Here is a 26,410-nt window from a genome sequence, read left to right as displayed (position 1 = left end):
CTATGAAGGGCGCTGACTGTGTACCCTTCATAGACTACACAGTAATACACAGCCTCCCCCCCTTCTACAACCCCCTGGTACCGCAGAGGATAGCTGGAGTCGTGTGGAGAGATAGCACTCCCTGTCAGCGTCGCTATAGGTGTATCTGCAGGGAGAAAATGGCACTGGAAGCCGCTGGATCCGTTCTGAGGAGAAGCTCCGCCCCTTGAACATGGCGCGTCTTCCCACACTTTCAAATCTTTATACTGGCCTGAGGTATGGGCTAGCAGCGTTACCGAGGTCCCTGACAGCCTTGGTGAGCAGTGTAGGTTATTTGCGCTGGCTCAGGGCGCCCCTCATAGCGCCGCACTGTGTACCGCTGAGCTCTCCGGAGCGCAGTTCGTACTGCGCTCCTACTCTGTTGCCGCCATTCACAACGGCTCCCCGCTTGTCGGGTCGCCGGTGACATACTTGCCGCCGGAGTCTTCTGGCTCTGTTAGGGGGTGGCGGCATGCTGCGGGAGTGAGCGGTCGCCTCGGGCGGCTAACGATCATTACCCTCTGGAGCTCAGTGTCCTGTCAGCGGAGATAGTGGCCATTAACCTCTCAGGGTTTGACACTACTCTTCCCCTAAGTTCCATGAAGCAGGGAGGCTGTTTCCAGAAAAATTCCTATGGAGCTCCCCTAGCTGTGACCGGCTCCTCTGGGCACATTTTCTAAACTGAGTCTAGTAGGAGGGGCATAGAGGGAGGAGCCAGTCCACACTAAAGTGCCAGTGGATCCTAGTGGACGAGTCTATACCCCATGGTACTAATGTGGACCCCAGCATCCTCTAGGACGTAAAGAGAAAATAAAGCAGCCAGTATTTACCCTGCGCAGAAAATAGGATTTTGGTACTTACCAGGTAAATCCTTTTCTTTGAATCCATAGGGGGCACTGGAGTACTCTTGGGGATATGGACGGCTTAGCAGAACAAAGGCACTGAATATTTAAATTTAGAACTCTCCACCCCTCCATATCCCAGAGTACCTCAGTGTACGACCTCAGTGTTTTTACTGAGCGAACAGGAACTATATAGAGAGGTTGACAATGGAGAATTCCTATAACATAACGGACAACCACAAGGTTGACACATAACGTTACTGTCAACTAAACAGTTGACACCATAACCGATAGACCTTTATAATTTGAACCAACCGGTGAAAAATGTGTTACCATAAGCTCCTCTGAGCTTAATACAACCCAGGTAAAACTGCTCTGGGTGGGCGTCCAGTGCCCCCTATGGATTCAAAGAAAAGGATTTACCTGGTAAGTACCAAAATCCTATTTTCTTTTTCATCCACTAGGGGTCACTGGAGTACTCTTGGGACGTACCAAAGCTTCCCTCGTGGGCGGGAGAGCTGTTTGACACCTGTAACAGTAGGCGGCCAAAGCTAGATGCTGATGCCGCAACCGTTTCATAACGTGTAAACGCGCACAAACGTGTGCACTGAAGACTATGTAACCGCGTCGTAGACGCTCCACGACCAGCTGGTCATGACATTCCCACAGAACCTGTGGGATGAGCTATTACTGACGTAGGCGCCTGTAACTTAGCCTTAAAGTAAGCCTGACTTGTAGTCATTTTTATCCAACTGGATAATGTCTGCTGAGAAACTGGCTAACCCCAGTTGGCAGCATCATAGAGAACAAACAACGTATCCGTATTACGAACTGTAGACGTTCGGGACATATAGACGCGTAATGCGTGTACCACATTCAGAATTCTAGAATGTGCTGTCAACACAAGAACCACTATTGGTTTATTAATGTGAAAAATAAGAAATCGGAATTCGTCCGAAGTTCTGCTTTGTCATGAGAAAACCCAAATACGGTGGCTTGGAATACAAGGCACCCAAATGTGAAAACAAGACCCTTGCCGAAGCTAAGGCTAGAAGAAAAAAGTTTTCCAAGTGAGAAACTTAATTCCCATTTGTTGTAAGGGTTCAAAATATGAAAACTGTAAGAAATCTGAACCCCGCTTCAAGCCGCATGGCGCTGTAGGTGGGATAAATGGAGGCTGCACTTTGATGACACCTTGTAGAAAGGTGTGTACCGACTCAATAGAATCAAACGTCTTTGAAAATAAATTGACCACACAGATACCTGCACCCTCAGTGCAGATAAACACAGTTCTCCATCCCACCCCGTCTGTAAAATAACAGAATACGGGTAATTTGAAAGATGATGTCGGAAACTTCCGAGCTTCACACCCCCCTATATAGGCACACCAAATTTTGTAATAATGAGCTGTCGTAAGCGGCTTCCTAGCTCGTAACATGGTTGGTATAATCGATACTGTAATGCCCTATCTCTTTTCTTAAGAGGGCGGTCTGAACCACCACCCCGGCAACCGCAGCACCTAGGTAAATAGGGGTAAAAGGACGGTCCCTGTTGTAACAGGTTGGACGTATTATGAGCGGGCAAAGATCGTGTGCGAGTATTCCTTGGAGATTCGAGAAGCAAGCTCTCCGAAACCCATGAGATATCACTAGTATGACTGTGACGAACTGTCTTATGATCCGTTTTTAGCAACGGAGAGAGCAGCGGAAAACGGTGGAGCCAGATACACGAGGCTGTATGACCACACGAATGTGAGTACCTCCACCGCCACTGTCCTTGTGATCTGTCGTTCTGTACACATACTGAGCGTTTGTAATTGTGGCGAGATGCCATCATGTACACCTGAGGGTAACCCCACCTGTGGATTCACATATGAAACACCTCTGGATTTAATGCCCAGTTTTGTGGATGAAAATCCCGACGGGTGAAATTATCTGTCTAACAGATGTCCACTCCCGGAATGAACCCCGTCGACAACATCACCTAATGGTGTTCTGGGCAATTGAGGATTCGAGCTACCTTCCGCATTGCCATGCGGCTTCTCGGTCCTCCCTGGTTGTTGTGTATGCAACTACCGTTGCGTTGTCTGCCTGCACTTGGACAGACTGAAAGCGAAGCATGTAGTGCATTGTAAATTGCACGGAGTTCCAGGACATTTATAGACAGCAATCTGTCGTGATCCGTTTTAGAACCCCTGTCGCTGACCTTTTTAACTACAACTCCTCAACCTCTGAGACTCTCGTCCAGAGTATATACACCCTCGCCCCCCTGTGGGAAACGCGAGTGAAACCCGGCGAACTAAAGCGCTTTGAAAACACATCATTGTTCCTAATAGGCGAATACACCAATGTACCGCTAGTGTGCGTGGCTTTTGCACTACTTGTACTAGATGGTATATTTGTTCTTTTCTGGTATAGTAGGTAAATCTCTTTGATTTACCGTATTTATAATCATACCTAGGAATTGAAGTCGTTCAGACGGAATTAGATGCGATTGTTTTTGACCATGACCTGCCACCGTGGTGTACGTTAGTAGCGCAAGTAAGAGGAACTTCTGTTGAGACAGAGTTCTTATGAGCAGATCGTCTAAGTATGGAACGATTGTCACCGCCAGGGCTCTGAAATGAGCTATTGTCACCAACATCACTTTGGTGAATACCCGAGGCGTTGACAAGAGGCCAAACGGTAGAACCTGAAATGGTTAATGGTTGTGGCGTATTGCAAAACCCAAGAACCTGTGATGCGGTGACCAAACCGGAATGGGTAAATACGCATTGTGAAAATCAAGCGCAATCATGCAATCTTGTGGCTCCAAATATGCAATTACTAACAGCAGTAAATCCATTTTCAACTGTAGTAAGTGACTTGCTGATTGAGACTGCGACGGAGCCCTCCGGCTTCGTTACCCCAAACAGAGGGGAATAAGTAACCCTGACTCTGTTGGTGTACCAGGTCTGGAAATAAAAACAGCTGAAACCAGCAGAGACTGAATGGCCACCTGGCAAAACGCCTAATTTCGTCCGACAGAGGCAGTCTTTTAAACTGTAAATAGCGGATACATCCATGAGTGGATGTTTGGAAACCCGGCAAATGTAACGTGTAAAGGCGCGCTTCCACAATTGGAAATTCTAGATGGCCTGAGAGGCCGTTAAGCCACTGGCTTGTTGACTTTAGCACCCTGGCGTTACAAGTCGTAACTGTTTTTGTACCACAGCCTTGAAAAGACTGAAGTCTAAAGGGATTAAACGTCGGGCCAAAGTATTTTCGTTTTGATACCGGAGGTCTGAATATCAAATTTAGGACCAAACAACTTCTGGCCTTGTTTTGGTGAAACTAGCGACGATGAAAAGCGAGAATCGAGGTAACAGGTGTCATCAGAAGTTTTACAGAGATACTCTGCAGCTTTTTATTAACAGTGATCGTTGTTGTTTCCATACATAGAGCGTCTAGTGACCCAACCGTATCCTGGGTGTTTATAATGTTTGTCACAGACGAATTCACCAATGACGGATTGTCCCATTTAGATGTGGAAACGGGTAAATAGAGTTAAATGTTAGTCAGATATTATAAATAATAACTCATTGAAGATCTGTTGTTTATGAAAATCGACAGATTAGATGTTAGAGTCTACTTAGTCTCTGTAAAAATTGAGACACTGACTCACTGGTTATTAGCAATGTATGGTTATCAAAACCCCGCACTATCTGACTGCTGGTCTAATTATAAGACCAGTTAAATTAACACCCTGGTACCCAAAGGGAAATTGGACCTTTGGAAAAACTGAGACTCCTTTGTTAGAGCTGGCGGAGTAACTTCCGAGACTCCGATCTTACCGCTCCTGTCGAGCGGAGTTATGCTTAACATAGGATCTGGGACTGACCCGGCTTCCGGAGTGGAAACGTACAAACCAACAGAATTTGTGGTAGATTTATGTACAGACATTGTAGTAAACCTTATATTTAGTCTGTGTTGGAGGTTTACCCCTTATACAGACAGACACCACAATAGCCAAAGGACAGACACTTGCACTAATTAGTAAAATGTTTACTTAAGGTGCGTAATATATATATATATATATATATATATATGGCTAAATACAGTTTACATGGGCCTATGTGAAACCTGAACCAAATTTCCCACTAACACCCCTGCGCCTCCGGTGGCGTAGAGATGTAGTGTAGGAATGTTCTGGAATTACCACTGGAAGAAACAGGAAACATGTTTAAAAATGGCCCCCATGCCATGCTTACATTGAAACTCATAGGAGAAGTTACAATACCTGCTGCCACTGAGAAACACAGTCTAGTATACACTGATAATCACAGTCTACTGATAATCCCATGCAGGTTACAATACCATCACAGGCAGGTCCCATTTAATATAAGCTCTGCCTGCAGTTATTATGTATTAATATCTGCTATAGATATGTGTTAATATTAATAACTTCTATAGATAATAATAAGATTTTACTTACCGATAAATCTATTTCTCGTAGTCCGTAGTGGATGCTGGGACTCCGTCAGGACCATGGGGATTAGCGGCTCCGCAGGAGACAGGGCACAAAAATAAAGCTTTAGGATCAGGTGGTGTGCACTGGCTCCTCCCCCTATGACCCTCCTCCAAGCCTCAGTTAGGATACTGTGCCCGGACGAGCGTACACAATAAGGAAGGATTATGAATCCCGGGAAAGACTCATACCAGCCACACCAATCACACCGTACAACTTGTGATCTGAACCCAGTTAACAGTATGACAAACGTAGGAGCCTCTGAACAGACGGCTCACAACAATAACAACCCGATTTTTTTGTAACAATAACTATGTACAAGTATTGCAGACAATCCGCACTTGGGATGGGCGCCCAGCATCCACTACGGACTACGAGAAATAGATTTATCGGTAAGTAAAATCTTATTTTCTCTGACGTCCTAGTGGATGCTGGGACTCCGTCAGGACCATGGGGATTATACCAAAGCTCCCAAACGGGCGGGAGAGTGCGGATGACTCTGCAGCACCGAATGAGAGAACTCCAGGTCCTCCTCAGCCAGGGTATCAAATTTGTAGAATTTTACAAACGTGTTCTCCCCCGACCACGTAGCTGCTCGGCAGAGTTGTAATGCCGAGACCCCTCGGGCAGCCGCCCAGGATGAGCCCACCTTCCTTGTGGAATGGGCCTTGACAGATTTAGGCTGTGGCAAGCCTGCCACAGAATGTGCAAGTTGAATTGTGCTACAAATCCAACGAGCAATCGTCTGCTTAGAAGCAGGAGCACCCAGCTTGTTGGGTGCATACAATATAAACAGCGAGTCAGACTTTCTGACTCCAGCCGTCCTTGAAATATATATTTTCAATGCCCGGACAACGTCCAGCAACTTGGAATCCTCCAAATCGCTAGTAGCCGCAGGCACCACAATAGGCTGGTTCAGGTGAAACGCTGACACCACCTTAGGCAGAAACTGAGGACGCGTCCGCAGTTCTGCCCTGTCCGAATGGAAAATCAGATATGGGCTCTTATACGATAAAGCCGCCAATTCTGATACTCTCCTGGCTGAAGCCAGGGCCAGTAGCATGGTTACTTTCCATGTAAGATATTTCAAATCCACCGATTTGAGTGGCTCAAACCAATGGGATTTGAGAAAATCCAAAACTACATTAAGGTCCCACGGAGCCACTGGGGGCACAACCGGGGGCTGTATATGTAGTACTCCTTTTACAAAAGTCTGGACTTCAGGAACTGAAGCCAATTCTTTCTGGAAGAAAATCGACAGGGCCGAAATTTGAACCTTAATGGACCCCAATTTGAGGCCCATAGACAATCCTGTTTGCAGGAAATGTAGGAATCGACCCAGTTGAAATTCCTCCGTGGGGGCCTTCCTGGCCTCACACCACGCAACATATTTTCTCCAAATGCGGTGATAATGTTGTGCAGTCACCTCCTTCCTGGCTTTTACCAGTGTAGGAATGACCTCTTCCAGAATGCCTTTTTCCCTTAGAATTCGGCGTTCAACCGCCATGCCGTCAAACGCAGCCGCGGTAAGTCTTGGAATAGACACGGTCCCTGCTGAAGCAGGTCCCGTCTTAGAGGTAGAGGCCACGGATCTTCCGTGAGCATCTCCTGAAGTTCCGGGTACCAAGTTCTTCTTGGCCAATCCGGAGCCACGAGTATCGTTCTTACTCCCCTTTGCCGTATAATTCTCAGTACTTTTGGTATGAGAGGCAGAGGAGGAAACACATACACTGACTGGAACACCCACGGTGTTACCAGAGCGTCCACAGCTATTGCCTGAGGGTCTCTTGACCTGGCGCAATACCTGTCCAGTTTTTTGTTGAGGCGAGACGCCATCATATCCACCTTTGGTTTTTCCCAACGGTTCACAATCATGTGGAAGACTTCTGGATGAAGTCCCCACTCTCCCGGGTGTAGATCGTGTCTGCTGAGGAAGTCTGCTTCCCAGTTGTCCACTCCCGGAATGAACACTGCTGACAGTGCTATCACATGATCTTCCGCCCAGCGAAGAATCCTTGCAGCTTCTGCCATTGCTCTCCTGCTTCTTGTGCCGCCCTGTCTGTTTACGTGGGCGACTGCCGTGATGTTGTCCGACTGGATCAACACCGGCTGACCCTGAAGCAGGGGTTTTGCCAGACTTAGAGCATTGTAAATCGCTCTTAGCTCCAGTATATTTATGTGAAGGGACATCTCCAGGCTTGACCATACTCCCTGGAAGTTTCTTCCCTGTGTGACCGCTCCCCAGCCTCTCAGACTGGCATCCGTGGTCACCAGGACCCAGTCCTGTATGCCGAATCTGCGGCCCTCTAACAGATGAGCACTCTGCAACCACCACAGAAGAGACACCCTTGCCCGTGGCGATAAGGTTATCCGCTGATGCATCTGCAGATGCGATCCGGACCATTTGTCCAGCAGATCCCACTGAAAAGTTCGTGCGTGGAATCTGCCGAATGGAATTGCTTCGTAAGAAGCCACCATCTTTCCCAGTACTCTTGTGCATTGATGCTCAGACACTTTTCCTGGTTTTAGGAGGTTCCTGACAAGTTCGGATAACTCCCTGGCTTTCTCCTCCGGAAGAAACACCTTTTTCTGAACCGTGTCCAGAATCATTCCCAGAAACAGCAGACGAGTTGTCGGGTTCAATTGAGATTTTGGAAAATTCAGAATCCACCCGTGTTGTTGCAGCACTACTTGAGTTAGTGCTACTACGTCCTCCAGCTGTTCTCTGGACCTCGCCCTTATCAGGAGATCGTCCAAGTAAGGGATAATTAATACGCCTTTTCTTCGCAGAAGAAACATCATTTCGGCCATTACCTTGGTAAAGACCCGAGGTGCCGTGGACAATCCAAACGGCAGCGTCTGAAACTGATAATGACAGTTTTGCACCACGAACCTGAGGTACCCTTGGTGTGAAGGGCAAATTGGGACATGCAGGTAAGCATCCTTGATGTCCAGGGACACCATAAAGTCCCCTTCTTCCAGATTCGCTATCACTGCTCTGAGTGACTCCATCTTGAACTTGAATTTTTTTATGTACAGGTTCAAAGATTTCAGATTTAGAATAGGTCTTACCGAGCCGTCCGGCTTCGGTACCACAAATAGAGTGGAATAATACCCCTTTCCCTGTTGTAGGAGGGGTACCTTGACTATCACCTGCTGAGAATACAGCTTGTGAATGGCTTCCAATACCGTCGCCCTGTCTGAGGGAGACGTTGGCAGAGCAGACTCTAGGAACCGGCGAGGGGGAGACTTCTCGAATTCCAACCTGTAACCCTGAGATACTATCTGCAGGATCCAGGGGTCCACCTGTGAGTGAGCCCACTGTGCGCTGAAATTCTTGAGTCGACCCCCCACCGCCCCTGAGTCCGCTTGTAAAGCCCCAACGTCATGCTGAGGGCTTTGCAGAAGCCGGGGAGGGCTTCTGCTCCTGGGAAGAAGTTGCTTGGTGCTCTCTCTTACCCTTTCCTTTGCCTCGGGGCAGATAAGACTGTCCTTTCGCCCGCTTGTTCCTAAAGGAACGAAAGGACTGCGGCTGAAAAGACGGTGTCTTTTTCTGTTGGGAGGGGACCTGAGGTAAAAAGGTGGATTTCCCGGCTGTTGCCGTGGCCACCAAATCCGATAGACCGACCCCAAATAATTCCTCCCCCTTATACGGCAATACTTCCATATGCCGTTTGGAATCCGCATCACCTGACCATTGACGCGTCCATAAACTTCTTCTGGCAGATATGGACATCGCACTTACTCTCGATGCCAGAGTGCAAATATCCCTCTGAGCATCTCGCATATAAAGAAAAGCATCCTTTAATTGCTCTAAAGTCAATAAAATACTGTCCCTATCCAGGGTATCAATATTTTCAGTCAGGGAATCCAACCAAACCACCCCAGCACTGCACATCCATGCAGAGGCGATGGCTGGTCGCAGTATAACACCAGTATGAGTGTATATACTTTTCAGGGTAGTTTCCAGCCTCCTATCCGCTGGATCCTTGAGGGCGGCCGTATCTGGAGACGGTAACGCCACTTGTTTTGATAAGCGTGTGAGCGCCTTATCCACCCTAGGGGGTGTTTCCCAGCGCGCCCTAACCTCTGGCGGGAAAGGATATAATGCTAATAACTTCTTTGAAATTAGCAGTTTTCTATCAGGGTTAACCCACGCTTCATCACACACTTCATTCAATTCGTCTGATTCAGGAAAAACTACAGGTAGTTTTTTCAGACCCCACATAATACCCCTTTTCGTGGTACATGCAGTATCAGAGATATGCAAAGCCTCCTTCATTGCCGTGATCATATAACGTGTGGCCCTACTGGAAAATACGTTTGTTTCTTCACCGTCGACACTAGATTCAGTGTCCGTGTCTGGGTCTGTGTCGACCGACTGAGGTAAAGGGCGTTTTACAGCCCCTGACGGTGTCTGAGACGCCTGTACAGGTACTAACTGGTTTGCCGGCCGTCTCATGTCGTCAACTGATTTTTGTAATGTGCTGACATTATCACGTAATTCCATAAACAGCGCCATCCATTCCGGTGTCGACTCCCTAGGGGGTGACATCACCATTACAGGCAATTGCTCCGCCTCCACACCGACATCGTCCTCATACATGTCGACACACACGTACCGACACACAGCAGACACACAGGGAATGCTCTTATCGAAGACAGGACCCCACTAGCCCTTTGGGGAGACAGAGGGAGAGTTTGCCAGCACACACCCAAGCGCTATAAATATATAGGAACAACCCTATAGAAGTGTTGTCTCCTTTCTAGCAGCTTATATATATATAAATCGCCAAAAAAGTGCCCCCCCCTCTCTGTTTTACCCTGTTTCTGTAGTGCAGTGCAGGGGAGAGTCCTGGGAGCCTTCCTCGCAGCGGAGCTGAGCAGGAAAATGGCGCCGTGTGCTGAGGAGATAGGCTCCGCCCCCTATTTCGGCGGGCTCTTCTCCGGTGTTTGTGAGACCTGGCAGGGGTTAAATACATCCATATAGCCCCAGGGGCTATATGTGATGTATTTTTTAGCCAGAACGAGGTATTATCACTGCTGCCCAGGGCGCCCCCCCCAGCGCCCTGCACCCTCCGTGACCGCCGGTGTGAAGTGTGTGACAACAATGGCGCACAGCTGCAGTGCTGTGCGCTACCTCATGAAGACTGAAAAGTCTTCTGCCGCCGGTTTCTGGACCTCTTCAATTTTCGGCATCTGCAAGGGGGTCGGCGGCGCAGCTCCGGGACCGGACTCCATGGCTGGGCCTGTGTTCGATCCCTCTGGAGCTAATGGTGTCCAGTAGCCTAAGAAGCCAATCCATCCTGCACGCAGGTGAGTTCACTTCTCTCCCCTAAGTCCCTCGATGCAGTGAGCCTGTTGCCAGCAGGACTCACTGAAAATAAAAAACCTAATAACTTTTTCTAAGCAGCTCTTTAGGAGAGCCACCTAGATTGCACCCTGCTCGGACGGGCACAAAAACCTAACTGAGGCTTGGAGGAGGGTCATAGGGGGAGGAGCCAGTGCACACCACCTGATCCTAAAGCTTTATTTTTGTGCCCTGTCTCCTGCGGAGCCGCTAATCCCCATGGTCCTGACGGAGTCCCAGCATCCACTAGGACGTCAGAGAAATATATATATATAAGCTCAACAGCCTATTACACTTGTAGCCTCTGGCAGCTGCAGCCACGCAGTAATCTGCCAGGTCCCCCACTCCCTCCCCCTTCCCTGTACTCCCTGTAGCGCTGTCTCTCAGCGGGGAGCCGGGAAGCTTATTGCAGGGAGGCGAAGGACCATAGCCCAGAGGCAGCAGAGATCGGCTGGCCGGAGCGCGGCGTCGCTAGGCAAGCTGCGCGGGTCTGTTTGTCCGAGACTCCGATCTTACTGAGAGCACCTCTGACGAAGCTCTGTGCGGCGGGTCTCCCTGTGTGAGCACCGCTGGCGGTTGTGGCGGGCGGCGCGCCTGGCGGGAGGACGGCTTGCCTGGTTGGGGGACGGAGCGTGGAGCGTCGGAGCGGCAGACAGGGCACTGGCGGCTATTACAGCGGTCAGCTTTACCCACGGAGCCCACACAGCGGGGCGGCAGCCTGCGCTGACCGTCCCGTTTCCCCAGCATACCTTTTGTAGAAATGTCTGGGACACTTCCGGTCATGGCTGCGACGGGCTTCTATCTGTAAGCTCTGTCCAGCTCCTCAGATCATGGCTGCGACGGGGCTTCTATCTGTAAGCTCCGTCCAGCTGTTCAGGTCATGGCTGCGACGGGGCTTCTATCTGTAAGCTCCGTCCAGCTTGCAGGATACAGTGGCCTGCCTGTGGCTGTGAGGGTGCTCTTTGTGAGGACCGACACGCCATGCGCTGCCTTGCAGCGGCACCATCCCGGACCCATGTTTTTCAGAAACTGGGAAGGGATGTGTAAAAATGAAAAAGTAAAAATGAAAAATTAATAAAATCTTCCACAAAGTGTGGGAACTCCCACAAGCCGATGTTAGTGCTTTGAGCACAGAAAAAACACTGAGGTCGTACACTGAGGTACTCTGGGATATGGAGGGGTGGAGAGTTCTAAATTTAAATATTCAGTGCCTTTGTTCTGCTAAGCCGTCCATATCCCCAAGAGTACTCCAGTGACCCCTAGTGGATGAAAAAGAAACAATATAACCCACCCAAATCTAACTCTCTCTGCACATGTTACATCTGTCCCGCCTGCAGTGCACTTGGTTTTGCCCATTAGAGAAAGATTTTGCTGCTGCGATCAGGTCTGAATTAGGCCCTCAATACAAAACATCACAAAAATAAAATAAAGTTTATCCGAGTATCACCTTCAATACAGGCACCGGAAGACACTTCGTGTAGACAGGTGTCCAAACAGGATCTGATCCAAGTGAAAGAGTGGACATGCTGTCCGTTAAGCTGCTGTGACATCACTGACCCCACCCCGGTGTACAAATCCACCAATCCCCACAGTTTATTTCTGCTGAACTAGCCTGTCACTCATACTGACTCAGTAAGAGAAGATAAACCTGTGTACACACTGGAAGATATATCGGGCGTTTGATTGAACAGCCGATATCGCACGCCTGGCGGCAGGTGGGTACCCGCAATCTGTCTTTGAACGAGACATCGGGCGAACGATTGGTAAGTGTGTATGCACTTACCAATCGTTAGGTAGGTCAGCTGACCCATCTGCCAAGTGTGTATCCAGTTTAATACGGCAGGAAAGAGCGCGCGGAGAGTGCAATAGAGGCTCTCATGTCATCACCAGGTTCCTCACGGTGAGTCCAGAACTAACAGAGAGCTAGTTCATGCCCGGGAGAAGCGGAACAAGACGCAGGATGCCACCGGGGTGCAGCCAGTGGGGTCAGGGCAGCTGTTGTGTGGTCACCGAGGCTAGCGTCAGGTCTGGAGTGTAGCATCGGTGTCACACAAGACTCTCTGTTGAGCCAGGACAAGGTTATGAGACACTACGGGTGCATATTATGGATTTAGGCACTGATCCTATGAAATTCTGGATGGGTTGGGTTAGATGAATGAGGAAGGGGCAGTAGATCTTGGATAATGCATATTCATACCCTGGCACTGCATCTCACCTGGTGTTACCTGCAGGCAGAGCTTCACATTCAGCAGAGCGTTCTTGTGCTTCTCCATCTGCTGGAACTGCTGAGCCCTCCCAAGGAAGGCAGCGGCCTTTATGATGCCACACACTTTATAGCAGCTGCCACTACCATCCGCAGAACCTGCCAGACATTCAGAAGACATTACACCGGCAGGACAGTCACCGCTACCTGATCAGCAATGCTTCTCATGGGTATTAGCCTGGTGGATATTAGACAGCTGGTATGCAAACAAAGGGTGCAAGGCGCAATTGTTATCCTTTATTTTTATGGCGCCACAAGGGTTTTGCAGCAGCTAACAAATCTATAAGCCTGATTCTCATCCGCTAGTGCAAGCAGCTGCCATGGCTAGATCAGTGTATTCACCAGCTCCGTCCTTGTTGCAGGAGATCCGATCGATATGGAACAGACCTCAGAATAGGACGCAGCTCTGTCTACCAGCCCATGGGACACCACTTCTATGTACAGACGCTGAAATCAGCCGAAGTGACGAGCTGCCGAAATGCAGGAGACTCAGGGACGCTTTTAGTTCTGCTGAGTTGCGCATGCAGGGCTGCGACGCACAAGCGCTCATAGCGGAATGCAATTCAGTATCAGGCCCTGTAAGTGAATGAGCCCTACCTAAGATACAATGTTATTAATCATTAATCGTCTTTCTCAAGAACATAATTAGGCAGCCTATGTTGACGGCTCTGACTGGCCCATAATGGGACTAGTAGTTCCACAACAGCTGGGGAGTCACAAAGTTGGTCTAAAAAGCTTTCTAAATAACTTTGTGTCATTATTTATCACATGACAGCGCCCCCCGGACCTCTGCAGTGATGGGTCCCTTACTGACGGGGTGTAATAAGCATGCCTGCTGACATACAATGGTGAGGTCCCTTACTGACGGGGAGTAATAAGCATGCCTACTGACATACAATGGTGAGGTCCCTTACTGACGGGGAGTAATAAGCATGCCTGCTGACATACAATGGTGAGGTCCCTTACTGACGGGGTGTAATAAGCATGCCTGCTGACATACAATGGTGAGGTCCCTTACTGACGGGGAGTAATAAGCATGCCTACTGACATACAATGGTGAGGTCCCTTACTGACGGGGAGTAATAAGCATGCCTGCTGACATACAATGGTGAGGTCCCTTACTGACGGGGAGTAATAAGCATGCCTGCTGACATACAATGGTGAGGTCCCTTACTGACGGGGTGTAATAAGCATGCCTGCTGACATACAATGGTGAGGTCCCTTACTGACGGGGAGTAATAAGCATGCCTACTGACATACAATGGTGAGGTCCCTTACTGACGGGGAGTAATAAGCATGCCTGCTGACATACAATGGTGAGGTCCCTTACTGACGGGGAGTAATAAGCATGCCTGCTGACATACAATGGTGAGGTCCCTTACTGACGGGGAGTAATAAGCATGCCTGCTGACATACAATGGTGAGGTCCTTTACCGACGGGGAGTAATAAGCATGCCTGCTGACATACAATGGTGAGGTCCCTTACTGACGGGGAGTAATAAGCATGCCTGCTGACATACAATGGTGAGGTCCCTTACTGACGGGGAGTAATAAGCATGCCTGCTGACATACAATGGTGATTCAATGATATCCGGATAGAAGAAAATAGAAAGACAGTCAATAGTTTGACAACAGATGGACAGGATCAAAATGGCTGACAGTGACTTAGGTTGACAGGGTCATAAGGTCAACACTGTCAAAACGCCAACATGAGAGTGGTCGCCACATGGCTTTTCATGATTTTTAGGGTATGGGGATAAGATTAAGCACTTAGGGGAGGATTAAGCTGCAGAAGGGACGGTTAGGGTCAGGCACCAAGTCTGGTACGCACTACCACAGGTTTGCTGTTTGGATATTCTAAAACTGTGGCAGGGCATGCTGGGATGTGTAGTTCCGCAGCAGCTGGAGAGCCGTATGTTACCTACCCCTGCACCAGGGGGAGGGCAATGTTAAGGGTTAAAAAAGAAAAAAGTGTCTACTTTTTCCGTGTCGACCATTTGCACCTGTTGACCTAAGCCCATGACAACCATTTAACTGTCGACTATCTGGTGTTGATTTATCGACTGTCTCTCTATATACTGTTGATCTTTTAATCCACACCCTGATTCACTATTGGCAGATATACCCGACACTGCATGTCTCTATGGCCTCCCCAGTAGCAGCCACACTGAATCCTAGGTGCCCCCAAACAGCGCCGTCCTGCCAGCTGTATGTGCACCAATCATATTGCTCAGCACTGAACGATTGCGGGCATCCGATCATCCTCCAGTCCCAATCATGCATCTGACCACCAGTGACAACCAGTGTGTGGTGTCTTGTGCTGTACTTAAAGTGATTTATCAACAGTTTGACCTAAAATAACCAGCCCGGCTCCTCGGATCCCAGTGTGCAGCTGCCGTCGTTACGATCAGACACAACCAGACGGAGTGCTTCTGGGCCGCACGCTGCTGTGACCGGGTTAGCCTCCCCTGCCGTAGCCACGTCGGCGACTTTATGCCAGTACCGGTACAAGCCCTTCCTCGGTGTACAGCCATGTGGTTGTGCCAGGACAGAGACGCCCGCTGTGAGCTCCTGCAGACTCTGTAATACCGTCTGGTACCGCGCAGTACAGGCCTCTAGGAATTATCACGCACGCGCACAGTAGGAAAAAATAATTGTTCAACTCCACAATGATCGGCAATGTGTGTGTACTGCATTGGCAGCAATTGCTGTAATATACAACTAACTAGGAAGCCTACAGTATTATGCGCTGTTACTTCTAACACACGTTTTATTGGAACATGCTGCACCCACCAGGATCAGGAAACTGGACTTTGCTCAGTAAGTTTATACACCTGGAAATAACAGAGAGAAAAGAATCAGACACAGAGATTCCAATGATCAGTCTGAGATGAGCGGCACTAGAGGCTCAGAGCAGTCACAATGAGGAAAAGGAGACACGGAATCACAGAATGACGGCAGTACAAGAGTATAGCTCTGAGATGAGCGGCACTAGAGGCTCAGAGCAGTCACAATGAGGGACAGGAGACACGGAATCACAGAATGACGGCAGTACAGGAGTATAGCTCTGAGATGAGCGGCACTAGAGGATCAGAGCAGTCACAATGAGGGACAGGAGAGACGGAATCACAGAATGACGGCAGTACAGGAGTATAGCTCTGAGATGAGCGGCACTAGAGGATCAGAGCAGTCACAATGAGGGACAGGAGAGACGGAATCACAGAATGACGGCAGTACAGGAGTATAGCTCTGAGATGAGCGGCACTAGAGGATCAGAGCAGTCACAATGAGGGACAGGAGACACGGAATCACAGAATGACGGCAGTACAGGAGTATAGCTCTGAGATGAGCGGCACTAGAGGATCAGAGCAGTCACAATGAGGAAAAGGAGACACGGAATCACAGAATGACGGCAGTACAGGAGTATAGCTCTGAGATGAGCGGCAGTAAAGGATCAGAGCAGTCACAATGAGGGACAGGAGACACGGAATCACAGAATGACGGCAGTACAGGAGTATAGCTCTGAGATGAGTGGCACTAAAGGCTCAGAGCAGTCACAATGAGGGACAGGAGACACAGAATCACAGAATGACGGCAGTACAGGAGTATAGCTCTGAGATGAGCGGCAGTAAAGGCTCAGAGCAGTCACAATGAGGGACAGGAGACACGGAATCACAGAATGACGGCAGTACAGGAGTATAGCTCTGAGATGAGTGGCAGTAAAGGCTCAGAGCAGTCACAATGAGGAAAAGGAGACACGGAATCACAGAATGACGGCAGTACAGGAGTATAGCTCTGAGATGAGTGGCAGTAAAGGCTCAGAGCAGTCACAATGAGGGACAGGAGACACAGAATCACAGAATGACGGCAGTACAGGAGTATAGCTCTGAGATGAGCGGCAGTAAAGGCTCAGAGCAGTCACAATGAGGGACAGGAGACACGGAATCACAGAATGACGGCAGTACAGGAGTATAGCTCTGAGATGAGTGGCAGTAAAGGCTCAGAGCAGTCACAATGAGGGACAGGAGACACGGAATCACAGAATGACGGCAGTACAGGAGTATAGCTCTGAGATAAGTGTCAATAAAGGCTCAGAGCAGTCACAATGAGGGACAGGAGACACAGAATCACAGAATGACGGCAGTACAGGAGTATAGCTCTGAGATGAGTGGCAGTAAAGGCTCAGAGCAGTCACAATGAGGGACAGGAGACACGGAATCACAGAATGACGGCAGTACAGGAGTATAGCTCTGAGATGAGTGGCAGTAAAGGCTCAGAGCAGTCACAATGAGGAAAAGGAGACACGGAATCACAGAATGACGGCAGTACAGGAGTATAGCTCTGAGATGAGCGGCACTAGAGGCTCAGAGCAGTCACAATGAGGAAAAGGAGACACGGAATCACACAATGACGGCAGTAAAAGAGTATAGCTCTGAGATGAGCGGCACTAGAGGCTCAGAGCAGTCACAATGAGGGACAGGAGACACGGAATCACAGAATGACGGCAGTACAGGAGTATAGCTCTGAGATGAGCGGCACTAGAGGATCAGAGCAGTCACAATGAGGGACAGGAGAGACGGAATCACAGAATGACGGCAGTACAGGAGTATAGCTCTGAGATGAGCGGCACTAGAGGATCAGAGCAGTCACAATGAGGGACAGGAGACACGGAATCACAGAATGACGGCAGTACAGGAGTATAGCTCTGAGATGAGCGGCACTAGAGGATCAGAGCAGTCACAATGAGGAAAAGGAGACACGGAATCACAGAATGACGGCAGTACAGGAGTATAGCTCTGAGATGAGCAGCACTAGAGGCTCAGAGCAGTCACAATGAGGGACAGGAGACACGGAATCACAGAATGACGGCAGTACAGGAGTATAGCTCTGAGATGAGCGGCAGTAAAGGCTCAGAGCAGTCACAATGAGGGACAGGAGACACAGAATCACAGAATGACGGCAGTACAGGAGTATAGCTCTGAGATGAGCGGCACTAGAGGCTCAGAGCAGTCACAATGAGGGACAGGAGACACAGAATCACAGAATGACGGCAGTACAGGAGTATAGCTCTGAGATGAGTGGCAGTAAAGGCTCAGAGCAGTCACAATGAGGGACAGGAGACACGGAATCACAGAATGACGGCAGTACAGGAGTATAGCTCTGAGATGAGCGGCAGTAAAGGATCAGAGCAGTCACAATGAGGGACAGGAGACACGGAATCACAGAATGACGGCAGTACAGGAGTATAGCTCTGAGATGAGTGGCACTAAAGGCTCAGAGCAGTCACAATGAGGGACAGGAGACACAGAATCACAGAATGACGGCAGTACAGGAGTATAGCTCTGAGATGAGCGGCAGTAAAGGCTCAGAGCAGTCACAATGAGGGACAGGAGACACGGAATCACAGAATGACGGCAGTACAGGAGTATAGCTCTGAGATGAGTGGCAGTAAAGGCTCAGAGCAGTCACAATGAGGAAAAGGAGACACGGAATCACAGAATGACGGCAGTACAGGAGTATAGCTCTGAGATGAGTGGCAGTAAAGGCTCAGAGCAGTCACAATGAGGGACAGGAGACACAGAATCACAGAATGACGGCAGTACAGGAGTATAGCTCTGAGATGAGCGGCAGTAAATGCTCAGAGCAGTCACAATGAGGGACAGGAGACACGGAATCACAGAATGACGGCAGTACAGGAGTATAGCTCTGAGATGAGTGGCAGTAAAGGCTCAGAGCAGTCACAATGAGGGACAGGAGACACGGAATCACAGAATGACGGCAGTACAGGAGTATAGCTCTGAGATAAGTGTCAGTAAAGGCTCAGAGCAGTCACAATGAGGGACAGGAGACACAGAATCACAGAATGACGGCAGTACAGGAGTATAGCTCTGAGATGAGTGGCAGTAAAGGCTCAGAGCAGTCACAATGAGGGACAGGAGACACGGAATCACAGAATGACGGCAGTACAGGAGTATAGCTCTGAGATGAGTGGCAGTAAAGGCTCAGAGCAGTCACAATGAGGAAAAGGAGACACGGAATCACAGAATGACGGCAGTACAGGAGTATAGCTCTGAGATGAGCGGCACTAGAGGCTCAGAGTAGTCACAATGAGGGACAGGAGACACGGAATCACAGAATGACGGCAGTACAGGAGTATAGCTCTGAGATGAGCGGCATTAGAGGCTCAGAGTAGTCACAATGAGGGACAGGAGAGACGGAATCACAGAATGACGGCAGTACAGGAGTATACCTCTGAGATGAGCAGCACTAGAGGCTCAGAGCAGTCACAATGAGGGACAGGAGACACGGAATCACAGAATGACGGCAGTATAGGAGTATAGCTCTGAGATGAGCGGCACTAGAGGCTCAGAGCAGTCACAATGAGGGACAGGAGACACAGAATCACAGAATAATTACGATACTCTGCAAACTCAGAACTTTCTGTATCCAAATGTATGTATTCCTGCTGTTCCTATAGCTAGGTAGGAAGACCTGGTTACTATACGCAGCATTTATGTACTATGATTCAGTCTGTGCAGAGTGTAAGAGCTTTTGTTGCTATTTTGGGGCCTGGTTTATGAATATTCCATAATCTATATCATGTGATTGTCCAGGGGAACCCAACGTTTATCCACATTTTCAAAGATGTTCTTATACCAGAGTTCCCCAAAGTCATCATCAGTCCAAGTTTTCAGAATATTCAAGCTCGAGTCCAGACAGTTAAATAAAATTGACTGAGGTACTAATTAAGTCACCTGTGCTCAAGCACTGATATTCTTAAAACCTGGACAGTAATGTTGGAGTTTGGGAAACTGTCTAATACAACTAAAAGCACTTTAATCGTACAGTATAATGGGCAGACTAGACAGAATAGATCGTTCTCTATGTTCCTATGGGCAGACTAGACAGAATAGCTGCTTCTCTATGTTCCTCTGGGCAGACTAGACAGAATAGCTGGTTCTCTATGTCCCCATGGGCAGACTAGACAGAATAGCTGCTTCTCTATGTTCCTATGGGCAGACTAGACAGAATAGCTGGTTCTCTATGTCCCCATGGGCAGACTAGACAGAATAACTGGATCTCTATGTTCCTCTGGGCAGACTAGACAGAATAGCTGGTTCTCTATGTCCCTATGGGCAGACTAGACAGAACAGCTCTTTCTCTATGTTCCTATGGGCAGACTAGACAGAATAGCTGGCTCTCTATGGGGTATATTTACTAAGATCCCGATTTTGACCGAGATTACGTTTTTTCTTCAAAGTGTCATCTCGGTAATTTACTAAACTCAAATCACGGCAGTGATGAGGCCATTCGTATTTTTTTGGAAGTCCAAGAAAAAAATTACGAATGAATACACCATCGGTCAAAACGCGGCTGTTTAAGTATGAATCTCGGTCATTTACTAAAAAGTGCAAAGCAAAAAAAAAATAAAACACTGCCGTGAAAAATTACAACTCGTAAAAAAGTGCTAAAAAAAAACAGACCTGCTTTTTTTTACCGTGATTGGATAGGCATGCACGGATCCATGAGATCCGTGCATGTATATCAGTGGGAAGGGGTGGGAAAGTGGTTATTTCCCCCCCCAAAAAAAATGCGTGGGGTCCCCCCTCCTAAGCATAACCAGCCTCGGGCTCTTTGATCCGATCCTGGTTGCAGAAATATGGGGGAAAAAATTATAGGGGTTCCCCCATATTTAAGCAACCAGCTTCGGGCTCTGCGCCTGGTCCTGGTTCCAAAAATACGGGGGACAAAAAGAGTAGGGGTCCCCCGTATTTTTAAAACCAGCACCGGGCTACACTAGCTGGACAGATAATGCCACAGCCGGGGGTCACTTTTATATAGTGCCCTGCGGCCGTGGCATCAAATATCCAACTAGTCACCCCTGGCCGGGGAACCCTGGAGGAGTGGGGACCCCTTCAATCAAGGGGTCCCCCCCCCCCAGCCACCGAAGTGCCAGGGGTGAAGCCCGAGGCTGTCCCCCCCATCCAATGGGCTGCGGATGGGGGGCTGAGATGACCGGCACTAGAGGCTCAGAGCAGTCACAATGAGGGACAGGAGACACAGAATCACAGAATGACGGCAGTACAGGAGTATAGCTCTGAGATGAGCGGCACTAGAGGCTCAGAGCAGTCACAATGAGGGACAGGAGACACGGAATCACAGAATGACAGCAGTACAGGAGTATAGCTCTGAGATGAGCGGCTACATTGTAACCAATGGTGGGAACTTTCTGCTCAGCGGTGAGGTCACTTTCGGTCAACCGCAGGGCAGAAAGTTCCCACCATTGGTTACAATGTAGCGTATAGGCGCTACATTTGTAACACTGCCGTGTGCCGCCTGTCAGTCAGTACAGGAGCACACAGCCGATCAGGAGGGTGCCAAACGTGGCGCTCCCTGATTGGCTGAAGAAACCCACTTAGACAGAAGTCAGAGTGGGTTTCTGGCAGTCGGGGAAAGGGGACCCATGTGCAAACATGGGTCCCCTTTCAGTGCGTGGCTCGGGTCTCCTTTTTTTTTTTAAATCAAGTACCTGGATTACAAATGGATTCTACGAGGAGCCTGGGACCCTGGATCTGGTGAGTATAATTTATTCAACAGGTACCCCTTGGATTCTACTGGAGAAGAGGACCGACCTGCGTGGGGCCATAGGTAAGTATGTATGTATGTATGTTTGTGTAGATGTATGTAATAAATCTTTACTTTCAAGGTGTGTGTGTCTTGTCTTTTTTGGGTATTTTTTTAGTAATAGTACTACAGGTACCAGCGGGCCCGTTTTTCCGCCGCATGCTGGTACTTGTGGTTCTCCAAGTACCAGCATGCGGGGGAGGCTTGCTGGGACTTGTAGTACTGCTACTAAAAACAATATCTTTACATTTTCAACAAAAGGCTATCAGCCCCCCATCCGCAGCCCATTGGATGGGGGGGGACAGCCTCGGGCTTCACCCCTGGCCCTTGGGTGGCTGGGGGGGGACACCTTGATTGAAGGGGTCCCCACTCCCCCAGGGTACCCCGGCCAGGGGTGACTAGTTGGATATTTGATGCCACGGCCGCAGGGCACTATATAAAAGTGACCCCCGGCTGTGGCATTATCTGTCCAGCTAGTGGAGCCCGGTGCTGGTTTTAAAAATACGGGGGACCCCTACTCTTTTTGTCCCCCGTATTTTTGGAACCAGGACCAGGCGCAGAGCCCGATGCTGGTTGCTTAAATATGGGGGAACCCTGTCAATTTTTTCCCCATATTTCTGCAACCAGGATCGGCTCAAAGAGCCCGAGGCTGGTTATGCTTAGGAGGGGGGACCCCACGCAATTTTTTGTGTGATTTTACAGTGTTTATTTAAAAAAAAAAAAAATGAACCCCAGCACAGATCACACAGATCCGGCCGAGATTCATTTTGAAAAAGTCGGCAGTGTTTTGCTAATCACTGCCGTAAAAAAAAACACGAATTACATCGACATCGGAACAAATGAAAATGCAGAATACGACAGCTTAGTAAATTAGTCGTAATAAATTCAAAAAGTTGCAATTTTACACTTTCGATGTCATTCGTGATTGAACTTTGACCTTTTTCCGAAAATTACGAATGTTAGTAAATATACCCCTATGTTCCTATGGGCAGACTAGACAGAATAGCTGGATCTCTATGTCCCTACGGGCAGACTAGACAGAATAGCTGGCTCTCTATGTCCCTATGGGCAGACTAGACAGAATAACTGGTTCTCTATGTCCCTATGGGCAGACTAGACAGAATTGCTGGGTCTCTATGTTTCTATGGGCAGACTAGACAGAATTGCTGGGTCTCTATGTTTCAATGGGCAGACTAGGAAGAATAGCTGGCTCTCTATGTCCCTATGGTCAGACTAGACAGAACAGCTGGTTCTCTATGTTCCCATGGGCAGACTAGATAGAATAGCTCTCTCTCTATGTTTCTTTGGGCAGACTAGACAGAATAGCTGGATCTCTATGTCCCTACGGGCAGACTAGACAGAATAGCTGGCTCTCTATGTCCCTATGGGCAGACTACACAGAATAGCTGGTTCTCTATGTTTCTATTGGAAAACTGGGCAGAATAGCTGGTTCTCTATGTTCCTCTGGGCAGACAAGACAGAATAACTGGATCTCTATGTTCCTCTGGGCAGACTAGACAGAATAGCTGGTTCTCTATGTTCCTATGGGCAGACTAGACAGAATAGCTGGTTCTCTATGTTCCTACGGGCAGACTAGGAAGAATAGCTGGTTCTCTATGTCCCTATGGGCAGACTAGGAAGAATAGCTGGTTCTCTATGTCCCTATGGGCAGACTAGACAGAACAGCTCTTTCTCTATGTTCCTATGGGCAGACTAGACAGAATAACTGGATCTCTATGTTCCTATGGGCAGACTAGAAAGAATAGCTGGCTCTCTATGTCCCTATGGGCAGACTAGAAAGAATAGCTGGCTCTCTATGTCCCTATGGGCAGACTAGACAGAATAGTTGGTTCTCTATGTTCCTATTGGAAAACTGGGCAGAATAGCTGGTTCTCTATGTTCCTATGGGCAGACTAGACAGAATAGCTGGTTCTCTATGTTCCTGTGGGCAGACTAGACAGAATAGCTGGCTCTCTATGTTCCTATGGGCAGACTAGACAGAATAGCTGGATCTCTATGTCCCTACGGGCAGACTAGACAGAATAGCTGGCTCTCTATGTCCCTATGGGCAGACTACACAGAATAGCTGGTTCTCTATGTTTCTATTGGAAAACTGGGCAGAATAGCTGGTTCTCTATGTTCCTCTGGGCAGACTAGACAGAATAGCTGGTTCTCTATGTTCCTATGGGCAGACTAGACAGAATAGCTGGTTCTCTATGTTCCTACGGGCAGACTAGGAAGAATAGCTGGCTCTCTATGTCCCTATGGGCAGACTAGACAGAATAGCTGGTTCTCTATGTCCCTATGGGCAGACTAGAGAGAACAGCTCTTTCTCTATGTTCCTATGGGCAGACTAGACAGAATAGCTGGATCTCTATGTCCCTACGGGCAGACTAGACAGAATAGCTGGCTCTCTATGTCCCTATGGGCATACTAGACAGAATAGCTGGTTCTCTATGTTCCTATGGGCAGAGTAGACAGAATAGCTGGGTCTCTATGTTCCTATGGGCAGACTAGGAAGAATAGCTGGCACTATGTCCCTATGGGCAGACTAGACAGAATAACTGGTTCTCTATGTTCCTATGGGCAGATTAGACAGAATTGCTCTCTCTCTATGTTTCTATGGGCAGACTAGACAGAATAGCTGGATCTCTATGTCTCTATGGGCAGACTTGAAAGAATAGCTGGCTCTCTATGTCCCTATGGGCAGACTAGACAGAATAGCTGGTTCTCTATGTTCCTATTGGAAAACTGGGCAGAATAGCTGGTTCTCTATGTTCCTATGGGCAGACTAGACAGAATAGCTAGTTCTCTATGTTCCTGTGGGCAGACTAGACAGAATAGCTGGATCTCTATGTCCCTACGGGCAGACTAGACAGAATAGCTGGCTCTCTATGTCCCTATGGGCAGACTAGACAGAATAACTGGTTCTCTATGTTCCTATGGGCAGACTAGACAGAATTGCTGGGTCTCTATGTTTCTATGGGCAGACTAGGAAGAATAGCTGGCTCTCTATGTCCCTATGGTCAGACTAGACAGAACAGCTGGTTCTCTATGTCCCTATGGGCAGACTAGATAGAATAGCTCTCTCTCTATGTTTCTATGGGCAGACTAGACAGAATAGCTGGATCTCTATGTCCCTACGGGCAGACTAGACAGAATAGCTGGCTCTCTATGTCCCTATGGGCAGACTAGACAGAATAGCTGGTTCTCTATGTTTCTATTGGAAAACTGGGCAGAATAGCTGGTTCTCTATGTTCCTCTGGGCAGACTAGACAGAATAACTGGATCTCTATGTTCCTCTGGGCAGACTAGACAGAATAGCTGGTTCTCTATGTTCCTATGGGCAGACTAGACAGAATAGCTGGTTCTCTATGTTCCTACGGGCAGACTAGGAAGAATAGCTGTCTCTCTATGTCCCTATGGGCAGACTAGACAGAATAACTGGATCTCTATGTTCCTATGGGCAGACTAGAAAGAATAGCTGGCTCTCTATGTCCCTATGGGCAGACTAGACAGAATAGCTGGTTCTCTATGTTCCTATTGGAAAACTGGGCAGAATAGCTGGTTCTCTATGTTCCTATGGGCAGACTAGACAGAATAGTTGGTTCTCTATGTTCCTATGAGCAGACTAGAAAGAATAGCTGGATCTCTATGTTCCTATGGGCAGACTAGACAGAATAGCTGGTTCTCTATGTTCCTATGGGCAGACTAGACAGAATAGCTGGCTCTGTATGTTCCTATGGGCAGACTAGACAGAATAGCTGGATCTCTATGTCCCTACGGGCAGACTAGACAGAATAGCTGGCTCTCTATGTCCCTATGGGCAGACTAGACAGAATAGCTGGTTCTCTATGTTCCTATGGGCAGACTAGGAAGAATAGTTGGTTCTCTATGTCCCTATGGGCAGACTAGGAAGAATAGCTGGCTCTCTATGTCCCTATGGGCAGACTAGACAGAACAGCTGGTTCTCTATGTCCCTATGGGCAGACTAGATAGAAGAGCTCTTTCTCTATGTTCCTATGGGCAGACTAGACAGAATAGCTGGATCTCTATGTCCCTACGGGCAGACTAGACAGAATAGCTGGCTCTCTATGTCCCTATGAGCAGACTAGACAGAATAGCTGGTTCTCTATGTTCCTATTGGAAAACTGGGCAGAATAGCAGGTTCTCTATGTTCCTATGGGCAGACTAGACAGAATAGCTGGATCTCTATGTCCCTACGGGCAAACGAGACAGAATAGCTGGCTCTCTATGTCCCTATTGGAAAACTGGGCAGAATAGCTGGCTCTCTATGTCCCTATGGGCAGACTAGACAGAATAGCTGGTTCTCTATGTTCCTATGGGCAGACTAGACAGAATAGCTGGTTCTCTATGTTCCTATGGGCAGACTAGACAGAATAGCTGGATCTCTATGTCCCTACGGGCAGACTAGACAGAATAGCTGGCTCTCTATGTCCCTATGGGCAGACTAGGAAGAATAGCTGGTTCTCTATGTCCCTATGGGCAGACTAGACAGAATAGCTGGTTCTCTATGTTCCTATGGGCAGACTAGAAAGAATAGCTGGATCTCTATGTTCCTATGGGCAGACTAGACAGAATAGCTGGTTCTCTATGTTCCTATGGGCAGACTAGACAGAATAACTGGTTCTCTATGTTCCTATGGGCAGACTAGACAGAATAGCTGGTTCTCTATGTCCCTATGGGCAGACTAGACAGAATAGCTGGTTCTCTATGTCCCTATGGGCAGACTAGACAGAATAGCTGGTTCTCTATGTCCCTATGGGCAGACTAGACAGAATAGCT

General features: G+C 48.4%; 1 protein-coding gene across 1 annotated transcript in view; it reads right to left on the bottom strand.

Annotated features, from left to right (window-relative positions):
- FANCG (FA complementation group G) overlaps positions 1-26,410 on the bottom strand; it is a 165,518-nt gene that overhangs the window by 6,899 nt on the left and 132,209 nt on the right. The window contains exons 12-13 of the mRNA XM_063957553.1: positions 15,773-15,813; positions 12,932-13,078 (exon numbers count right to left, since the gene is read on the bottom strand). Of these exons, the coding sequence (XP_063813623.1) occupies positions 12,932-13,078; positions 15,773-15,813 (188 nt within the window). The remainder of the gene's footprint in view (positions 1-12,931; positions 13,079-15,772; positions 15,814-26,410) is intronic.

Source organism: Pseudophryne corroboree, chromosome 1 (assembly GCF_028390025.1).
Source record: "Pseudophryne corroboree isolate aPseCor3 chromosome 1, aPseCor3.hap2, whole genome shotgun sequence".
Lineage (NCBI taxonomy): Eukaryota > Metazoa > Chordata > Amphibia > Anura > Myobatrachidae > Pseudophryne > Pseudophryne corroboree.
This window is presented reverse-complemented; position numbering and strand designations above follow the sequence as displayed.